The following is a 10,353-nucleotide window of genomic DNA, read 5'->3' as shown; positions in this document are numbered from 1 at the left end:
CAACATCGCCTTCACCGAATTTTTCGTTGTTTTCCTTTTGATTCATGACCTCCTTTTAATCTTATTTTGTAGCTTATAGCACTCGATTTAATGTGCCCTTTCTTCTTCGAAGTTGCAAGTTTTACCTCTGTTTGAAGATTTCGATCTACCCTTAGATTTACCACGAGGATTCCGTTCTGTGTTCTACCACGATCATCATCAACATTCGGTCTTGTCTCCCACGAACAATGAGACCCTCTCCACGAGAGTTGGGTTTAACCACAAGATGCTTCATCTTATCATACGAGGTTAAAGAATCATAAACCTCATCAACTGTGAGAGACTCATGGCTATATAAAATCGTGTCTCTAAAGGTTGAATAAGACAGGGCAACGAACAAAGTAGAATCAACCCTAGATCTTCCTTATCATACCGAACCTCCATGGCCTCCAAGGTTGAGAGAATTTCTTTAAACACTTGTTAAGTGTTCGTGTACTGACGCACCTTCCTCCAAACGATGAGCATAAAGACGCCGCTTCATATGCAACTTGCTTGTTAGAGTTTTCGACATACATATTTGTTCTAGCCTCTTCCATAATGCGTGGCAGTTTTCTCTTTCATCACATCCCGCAAAATTTCGTTGGACAAATGCGATGTAATTGTGTTAATGCCTTTCGATCCTTACGTTTCTTCTCTTCATCTGTTAATGTCGAAGGCATCTTATCTATCCTAGCAGGCATCCTCTAGATCCATCGTGCAAGAAGCGCTTGCATCTTAATTTGCCACAACGCAAATCGGTGTTGCGATTCAACAATGAATTTCATACTTCAAAGACGCCATTACCGTGATCGAGATGAATAACCCTAAGCTCGATACCAATTTGTTAAAAATAAAATAGAATAAAATAAATAAAAATAAAGAACACATAAATTTTACGTGGAAACCCTTTCGGAAAAAAACCACAGGCGAGGAGAAGAAAATTCACTATGTCGAAAATTTTTACTCAAATACAAGAGGAATAGACTATGTCTATTTATAGGCTTGCAAAGCCATATTCTAGTAGGATTGAAACACCTTATCCTAATCAATATAAAATAGATGGAGTTTAATAAGGTTTAAAACCTTATTCTAAAATAAAATAAAAGAAGTCTAGTTCTATATGGATTTTACTTTTATTTTATTTTCCATCGTATTTTATTTAAATAAGAATTTTGGGTCACTTAATTCTAACAATAATATTATATATAGAAATGTACAAACGCATACATGTAATAAACATACATTAATCAACAGGAAAACAATAGAAGTGCTAATAAAACTAGTATTAGAATAAAAATAAAAATAAATGCAAACATAATAATATAAATAAGATAAATAGAAACAATCAAAAGCAATAGAAAGGATATAATTGAATCGAGAACACAATTTTGGGGTAAATCGTAATAAATAAAAGAAGAGGGATTAATTCACACATAAATAACCATGAAGGACTAAAACGGACAATAGCCCTTTGTCCAAAAACGCGCAGCTTCAAAGGGACCAAATTGGAAAAGGAGTCAAATTCCTGGGCATAAATTAGAAACAGAACAAAAGAAATTTAAAAGCAAGAAATTGCGAAGGGCTAAAGCATAAATAGCCCTTCCGCCAAAACAAACACGCGGATCTCTTCCGGTGAATTGGGTCTTTGGGTTGGCACCTAAGCGGCTGCTTTTTAGGTCTGGTCAGGCACAAAAACAGCAGTGCCGCTTTTAGTAGGCTATAAAAGCCTAAAATTTTCCAAAAAATCATTTTCATCGATTTAAAAAAGCGGAGAGAGCTCCCTCTCTCTCTCCTCTCTCTGCAGACGGCGAGGACTCGACCACAGGCCGATCATCGTCCGTAGTAGGTGCCTTGCGCGCTACCACAAGACACAGTGGTCGAAAATCGAAAAAATGGTAAAAATTTGATTTATTTTTATTTTTTAAAGTATATTTATAATATATGTATATATGGGTAAATAGATTTAAAAAAAAAGAAATCAACGATAATAATTAAATAAAATCACCTTGGGCTATTTTGATTTTGACTCTCTGTTTGGGACTGTTTTTTTGCTTGTTTTGTTATTATTTGCTTTGAATCACTGTTTGTTTACATTCAAAAAAGAAAAACTCTTTCCTACAATCCGGTTGTCCCCCCTTTGCATAGAATTTTTAAAGGCTTTTATAGCCATTTACAAGTTGCTTGTTGATGATTATTTCTTCTCTCCGCAGGTGCAAGTTGGTAGTGGTTGGAAATGGGTGTGTTGGTGGCAGACAACTGGTAGAGGAGTAGGTGGCCAAGGTGGGGCGACGGCTAGGTTTCATCACCACTTTTCTTTGCTGAAAATTGTTTAGGTTTAGGCTAAGTTGTTTTTTTTTTTTTAATTTTGGGTTTGGGTAGTTCTAATTTGGGCTGGTTTTGGGTATTGGGTTTGGGTAGATTTAGTTATTGTAATTGGGTAGTGAGAGTTTATTTCGGGCCAAAATTGGGCTTGCACAATTTTCATCCTTATTCTTTTGAGTTAAATTAGTCCTTAATTTTTAAAAAGAGTCAACTTATTTTTAACAGAAATACTAATTAAAATATTAATTTTTTAATGATGTTGGCATAACAACTCACATGACATTTCACATATATTTTATATTGACACAATATTATTTATTTTATATAAAAATTCAAAATTTTAAAAATCAGAAAAAAACATAAACTACATATAAATTTCCATACATATTATCATATTTAAAAATTTAATGTTTTAATCAATAATTTAAATGAATAATTTTTTAAATAATTTAATAATTATTTTATAATTTTTAAAATTGAATAGTTAATATATAAATTTTAACGACTTAAATGTAATTTATCTAAAACTTTAATACATAAAACAAAAAAGTACGAAATAAAATGTACCAACACGAGTCATCGAAATTATTGATATACGGAAAGATTAAATTTTATTTTCTGAATCAATCAGATTTTAATTCCGTTGGTATGAAGCTTTTAGGGGGTGCATCAAAGGTGTGTGGTGCAGTTTTCTCTGAAGTAATAAATAAGAAGCGATTGCAAAATTCAACCAGGTCAGGGCACATCACTTTCAATGCATAAAGTGAGTTAACCCATGATGGCTCCATCACGTACTTATCTCCTCGGCATGCACCCTTCACTATTGCTTTCCCACATTTCTCTGCTGATACCATTGGGATCCATCCAAGTGCTGCCTATACCCACCATATGTTTCAATCAAATGTCAGCACACCAGTCCACTGTATTTGTTACTTCCAATGAACAATGATAACAGGAAAGAAAAACAAAGTTTAGAAATGTATGAATTATCAATTTAAAATCTATTCAAGTTTATCCATTTGATTTTGGATTTGGTGAATTTAGATTGGATTAACTCAAGTTCTAAAAATTTTGGTTAGGCTGATTTTATATTTGGGATATCTAACCTTGGTTTTATACATCAAAATGTCACATTTATTTTGAATAAACTATTAAAAATTTTAAATCAATTTATTATATTATTTATTTAATATAGATCATTAACTAATTAGTAATAATTAAATCTACGATAGAACTAATTATGAGTTGAAGAAGCTCATTAAAATATTTACAATTGATCAAATGCAAAATTGTAAAGTTCATAAAGATTTTTAAACTGTTGTCACAACCAACGTTGCGACATGGCGAACTTATCATCGTGACATCGTCTCTATTTTCTTACAAGTTCCACGCTTTATTTTTATTTATTTATTTTATATCATTATCCGAACCGTATTCAGATATCATAACCACCACTTCATTTTACATTTCATCCACTTACATCTATTTCTAATCTCAAGTAGGTATAAAAACATGATATTCAATCAAAGATAACAAAGTTTATAAAATTAACACAAATATTAAAGTTTTACAAATAAGACCATTGGAGGACTTGCACTTGCAAAATTAGTTTACCTGTATATTTCATATTTATTTCTAAATTGTGTCAATCAATTTAATTCTTCATAAAATTTCAACAAAGAATTCAATATTACATCAATTAACAATCATTTACTTATTATTTTATCAATTCATTTAAATCATACTCACATGTATTAATCATTCCACCACCTACAACCATTTGAAACATTTCAAATTCATCTACTATATATACATTCATATATATTTTCCTCCTCCACCTCCACCTCCACCTCCACCTCCACCTCCACCTCCTTTCCATTCCACATCATTTATGTATAGATTTGTTTGAATTTTTAGCTTTTAGTATAACATGCTTATATTGAACATTAGTTATAATTCCAATATTTATTTATGTGTTCATATCAAAGCTATCCACTTGAGTCATAATTACTAAATTATTTACATCTTGATCTATAGAATTTGAAATTAAGATTGATGTTTTTGAAACTAGACTCAAATATCTTTTTACCTTAAAATTTTCAAAATTTATAATTTAGCCAATAAGTACATTAAATTCTTCAAACTTGTCCCTATTTTGCTGCTTAACAGCTTCGACCTTTCTTTACTAAAAATTAATTATCTCTTAGTACGGGGTTTGCTGCTTGACAGCTTCAACCTTCTTTACTAAAAAGTAATTATCTCTTGTGAGACAATGTTGATAACCAAGTTTATAACACTCTCCTTTCCTTTCTCTACAGTATTTCCCATCACTTCCTCTTATTTCCCTTCACTAATATAACATCATTTTCATACTTTTTTTCAATAATATCAAACTTAAAAATATATTGAAATCTTGATGTTCTTACCTTATCCTATTAATTTCAAACTTTAACTTAATTTTCTCTCTCCCCCAACTTTCATTTTCTTAAATCCAATGTAATTTTCTTGTTCTCCATAGTCTCCTTATCACTTTTCTCTCTTCGTGATTATGAAAATTCCTTGAAATTCTAGGTGAAAATGATAAATTTTTTATAAAAGAACCAAATTATAATGACAACAAAGTTTTCTTCTTCTCTCCCCTTTACTCACGTTGAAAAGATGAGAGGATCTTTTTTTTTTTTTCCTTCTTCATCTTTCTCTCATTTTATACTAGCTATTTATAATAAAATATCTAATTAAAATATTAATAAAATAATATTTATCTTATTAAATAATTATAAAATATCTTCAAAATATCTCCAACATCATCATTGTCTTCTAGAGTTCTCTTTCTTTCTAATTGACCATTTTATCCTTTATGATATTTTAAAATCATCACATAATTTGATAAAATTATAATTTAGTCCTTCACAGTTCTTCACCTATTCAATTTGGTCCCTGCATGCCAATTTCATATCATAGTAAATTAGATTATTTTCACTTTTGGTCCTTCAAATTTTTTATTTTTCCACGCTAATTCTCTAAATTTTGAATATTTACACTTGAACCAAAAACTTTTCACATATTTATGATTTAGTCCTTACTTTAAATCAATACACTAAAATCTACTTCTTAATAATAATAATAATAATAAATTAATTATTAATTATTATTAATCAATATACTAAAACCTACTTCTTAATAATTTATTATTATTATTATTTTAATACTCAATATTCTCTTTTATCATCTTTATATCTTTTCCTTATTTTATCGAGAAATCAATTATACATCATGTCATGCTTCTTAATTTAACTCTCTTTTGATATATTGCGCCTTTCATTTTCTTTGATCTTATATCTTATTTCACTAAGATTTTATCTCATATTATTGATGACTAAGGGGTTTTGAAGATGTAACAAAGTTGATATTTAATTTTTTTGTTCAATTAAATACTTAAATTTGACTTTTTAATTTAAATTAGCACTTGCAATAAATGATTTTATTTGAATAAATTTAATTTATAAAGCCAAGTTCAAGTACTAATATGATTTAAAAGGTCAAATTCATGCAACTACCTAATCGGAGAAAAAATAGATATTAAATTAAATATTAAGTCAAGTTTAAGCACCTAATTAGATAGAAAAACCTTAAGTACCGAATTGAGTCTTGAAGACAAATATAATCTTTAAATTTGATCGACTTTAGTTTTAAATTAATCAAGCTGAGTTTTTTGAGTATGGGTAGAATTGACAGGTTTTGTTTGGACAAAAATTGAAGGTTCTAATTTAATCTTAGAGTATACTTTTTCAATTATATATTTCTGTCAATTTAGCTATCAGTTTTTGCATCAGAAAATATAAAAATAGATGTATGAGTGTACCTTTGCAGGTTCGTTTTGTGACAAAGCCGACTTGACCAATCCCGGGGTCACAATTGTTATGCCAATGTTGGAATTGCCAATCTCGGTTCTCAACGTCTCGTAGAAGGTGATCAATGCTGCCTTGCTTGCCTGAACCACAAAATATTTCATATTACATTTGTATGGTAATGTTGGATGATATAGATTGATTAGTCAGATTGAGAATAAATTGAAGTATTAGTTCAGAGATTGGTTCAACTTATGATCTAATTTTGAAAAAGAATAAATTTTGGGTTAAATAGAGAAAATGACAAAAAAGGAAAATGGCTTACATTGTAAAAACTGAAGCGTGGGAAAGGATACCATCCAACGGAGGAAGCCATGACAATGATCTTCCCTTTAGTTTTTCTTAGGTGTGGAATGGCGTAATATGTGCCATATGCCACTCCCCACAAGTTCACGTCCTACAACATATGGAAAAAGTATACATTTAAATTTATTAGTACATATAGCGTATTTAAGATTTTTATATATTTTTAATTTTATATAATAAAAATAAATTTATATTTGAATTTTAATTAAGTCTTAGTTGAGTTACATTATGTAAAAAACGTAAATTTAAGCATGCTTAAACACATATTATTTTTAATTTAAAGGTTAAGGATTATGAGTTTAAATATAAAAATTAATCCATGTAGTTCACTCTTGACATTGAGTCCTCTATATTTTTATTTAAAAAATCTCATAATAAGTTTTTTTGGCTTTATATTTATATTTTTTGTTGATCCTTTCTTTAAAATTTATAAAAAAATAAAAATATATATTTTCAATAAAAATCCTAAAAATTTAAAATGATAAAAATTTTGAAATTTATGAAAAAAAACAAAAAAAGTATCAATTATAAATAACATAAAGTTCCAAAAGTTCAAAAGGAGTATATTATCTACTTTTTAAATTTAAAATTCAGATTTAAACAAGTATTTTTAAATTATATTAAAATCCAATTTAATATTAATCAAAGGAATAGCTCTTGAAAAGACATTATTACCATAAAGAACACATTTTTCCAATTTTGAAATTATATATATATTTCTTGAATTTTAATATATGTTTTTAAAAATAATATATCTCTAAATAAATGTAGGATTTTTATAGAAAATATAAGAAATTTATAAATTTTATGCTCTTGTAAAAATAAAAACAAAATTGGCAGAAACAATATGCGTTAAGGGTTTATTATTATTATTATTACCTTTTTCGTAATTGTAAAATTGGATGAGAAAATCATGATTTTAAAACCTATATTTAAATGAAGAAATATAGAGAATTAATGTCTTGAAATTAAAATATAGAAATTAAATTTTAAAATTTGAAAAAATACATCGAACTCTTTTATATTTAATGCATCTATATAATTTTATGTATTGTCAGTAAATTAAATAGGGACAACCGCAAAGTAAGCAAGGGTTATAACTCCTTAAAATAAGAAAATTCTATTTTAACCCCTTAAAGTTTATAAAATTATAACTTAATAGTTGTAAAATTATAGTCTACCCCAAATAATAATAAAATTTTGATTTAATCATTTTAAAAACTATAAAGATATAATGATAAAATTAAAATTACAGTCTCATAAAATGTAAAATTTAATCTCAATCCCTCCCTAAAAAGATTTTTAACTTCCCTAAACAAAATGATGACAAGTCACTAAATATGAAGTTGAGTGTACTTATTTTTAAAACTTTTGATAATTATAATTTGATCCACTGTGCTATAGGTTTAAAATGTAAATTGAGAAGGAATTAAAAGAAGTAATATATCTTACCAGAAGATAAGAGAAATCAGAGAAGTTTTGGATTTCCTCAAACAATTTTACTCTTGCAAGGCCAGCATTATTAACCAAGTGATCCACTGTTCCATGCATGTTTCAAATTTCAATTATAAAATAATCAAGAATCAAACAATTTAACAAAAGGTGCAAAGGTCGAATTATGATTTTAGTCCTTTAATATGATAAAATTTAATATTTAATTCATATACTTTAATTTCAACATATTTCAATCCTCTTTCTTTTAGTAAAAATTCCACTGTTTTGTATAGGTTAGTTTCTATGACCTGACATATTTGAAGACTAAATCCAAAAAATACCTTAGAGGAACTTACACTAGGAATTAAATTATTATATTTTATCTCTTTATTAAAAATTAGATAAATTAATCCTTATCGTTAAATCAATGAACAAATAATTAGTCCTTTCTTATAATATTTTTATCTATTTGTATCGTTTAAAACTTAAAAACTGGTGTAGCTAATGAAATAATAAGATAATGACATGCGACGTACCACATATACATCATGTTGGTATATAAAGATAAGTTTATAACAAAAAAATCAATTTACTTTTTGACTTAATGGTACTTTTATGGACTAAATCCCAAATCTAAAAGGAACTAAAATAAAAATTTGACAAAAAAAAAGTGTAAAGTTTTAACTTACATCGATGAAAATGCTTGATTGCTTCATCAACAAATTTCTTGCAATCTTCTTCCTTGGAAACATCAGCTGTAATGGCAATAACATCCGGAGATCCAAAGCTTCTAACATTTTCCACAACCCTTCCTAGATGATCCCCTCTTACGTCCACCAACACCAACCGAGCTCTTCTTCTTGCATATTCATAAGAGATTTGCTTCAAAAAATGAAAAAAAGAAAAAATTAACCATGCATGCAATAGTTATAACTCATTTAGGAATTTAAGATTAATTATGGGATATGAAACCTCTCCGATCCCTGCAGCTGCACCAGTGACGAGCACTACTTTTCCAGCAACATTTTCACTGGTTAGGAGCCTTGTTATGAAGTTGATGAACTTGTAAATAAGATAAAGTGGATAAACAAGAAGGAGAACAATGAGCATAAGCGGAGGCACTATCACATTCATGATATTTGTAATCACATCTATATGATTAGCCATTGATATTGCAGCCAAAGAAAACTCAAAGAGATGTATAGAGAACCGAAGATGGTGGTTTGTTTTACACTTGTTTGTAGCGATGTTTTTATAGAGGGTTAATGTCTCATACGGGATTTTAACTTTAAAAAACAAATATAAATAATTAAAACTTTATAGATGTATCGTCACATAATTTATTGTTAATGTATAACTTACCTATATGTACATTATCTTTATACATACTAATATGATTAATTATAATTTTTATCAAATTATAAAATAAATATTTAAACATTAAAATATACTTAAAATTATATTGTCACACTGTACATATATTTGATGTGCATCAGAGTACGTGTCATATGCTTTAAATTGTAGAGTTGAAACGTAATAAATGTAGATGGGGCACTATGCCATATGAAATCAGACAAAATCTCTTGATATCCCATAGAAAAGGTTATCATTGAAGTTACAAAAAAAATGAATGTAGTGGATGGAGTTGGCATCATCATTATTATGGTTGTTGTTGTATGAGACATATTTTATCTTCATCTACCAAAAAGGAATAATGAATTTAAAACATGGATGAATTGGTTTTATAATATAATGGGATTTACCTTTTAAATTTTAAAAATAAAGTTGCTTTTATATTTTCATAAAATGATTTTTTCCAAATTTAAAGTTTAAATTAAATATTTTTACTATTAATATTAAAGAGTATTGATTAAAATATAATATTAAATTATATATTATAATTTTAGGTTGAAATAAAATATTGTAATAGTTTTCATTTTCATGAAAGTTGCATTATCATTTCAACTTTGACTTAATTATTTTTTATAATGCAATAATTAAATTTTAGACTCAAAATTATAATATAAAATAATCATATTTGGGTTAATAAAGCAAAATTTAAAGACAAAAAATTAAAACGCAATAATCAACTTTTTTAAATAATATTTTACTTATTCATATAAAAATACAGTTATAACTTTATTTAATATCAAAAACAAAGAGTGGGAAATATATAATATATAGATTTTTATTACACATGAAAATTTTGAGACTCTTAAAAATTATTTTGAATAAATGAATTTATTCCTATATGACTATAATTAAATTATAATTAATTAAAATGTAACAAAAAAATTAAAAAATTATAATATTTAAAATTTCAAAATACTTAAATCTGTTGGACATGCATTTTGTTTATGGGAAT

General features: G+C 27.4%; 1 protein-coding gene across 2 annotated transcripts; it reads right to left on the bottom strand.

Annotated features, from left to right (window-relative positions):
- Positions 1–2,836: 2,836 nt before the first annotated feature.
- Positions 2,837–9,272, bottom strand: LOC108470900 (11-beta-hydroxysteroid dehydrogenase-like). Of its 2 annotated transcripts, none has more exons than XM_017772422.2 (6): positions 8,961–9,272; positions 8,678–8,870; positions 8,007–8,092; positions 6,514–6,645; positions 6,203–6,331; positions 2,837–3,215 (listed from the first exon to the last, which is right to left on the bottom strand). In XM_017772422.2, the coding sequence occupies exons 1-6, from the start codon at positions 9,153–9,155 to the stop codon at positions 2,964–2,966; spliced, it is 987 nt and encodes a 328-aa protein (XP_017627911.1). In that variant the 5' UTR covers positions 9,156–9,272; the 3' UTR covers positions 2,837–2,963. The 2 variants fall into 2 exon arrangements, with proteins under 2 accessions (XP_017627911.1, XP_052887143.1); XM_053031183.1 differs by lacking the exon at positions 2,837–3,215 and adding an exon at positions 4,590–5,277.
- Positions 9,273–10,353: the final 1,081 nt, after the last annotated feature.

This window comes from Gossypium arboreum, chromosome 7 (genome assembly GCF_025698485.1).
Source record: "Gossypium arboreum isolate Shixiya-1 chromosome 7, ASM2569848v2, whole genome shotgun sequence".
Taxonomy (NCBI): Eukaryota; Viridiplantae; Streptophyta; class Magnoliopsida; order Malvales; family Malvaceae; genus Gossypium; species Gossypium arboreum.
Note: the sequence above shows the minus strand (reverse complement) of the source record. Positions and strands in the feature narration are given on the sequence as shown.

Bases quoted from the DNA above. Each gene is read 5' to 3' on its own strand.
- LOC108470900 (XM_017772422.2), bottom strand. From the start codon at position 9,155: ATGGCTAATCATATAGATGTGATTACAAATATCATGAATGTGATAGTG. The intron at 8,871-8,960 runs GTTTCATATCCC...CATTTTTTGAAG, and splicing joins CAGCTGCAGGGATCGGAGAG to CAAATCTCTTATGAATATGC. The intron at 3,216-6,202 runs GTACACTCATAC...TGGTGGGTATAG, and splicing joins CACAAAACGAACCTGCAAAG to GCAGCACTTGGATGGATCCC.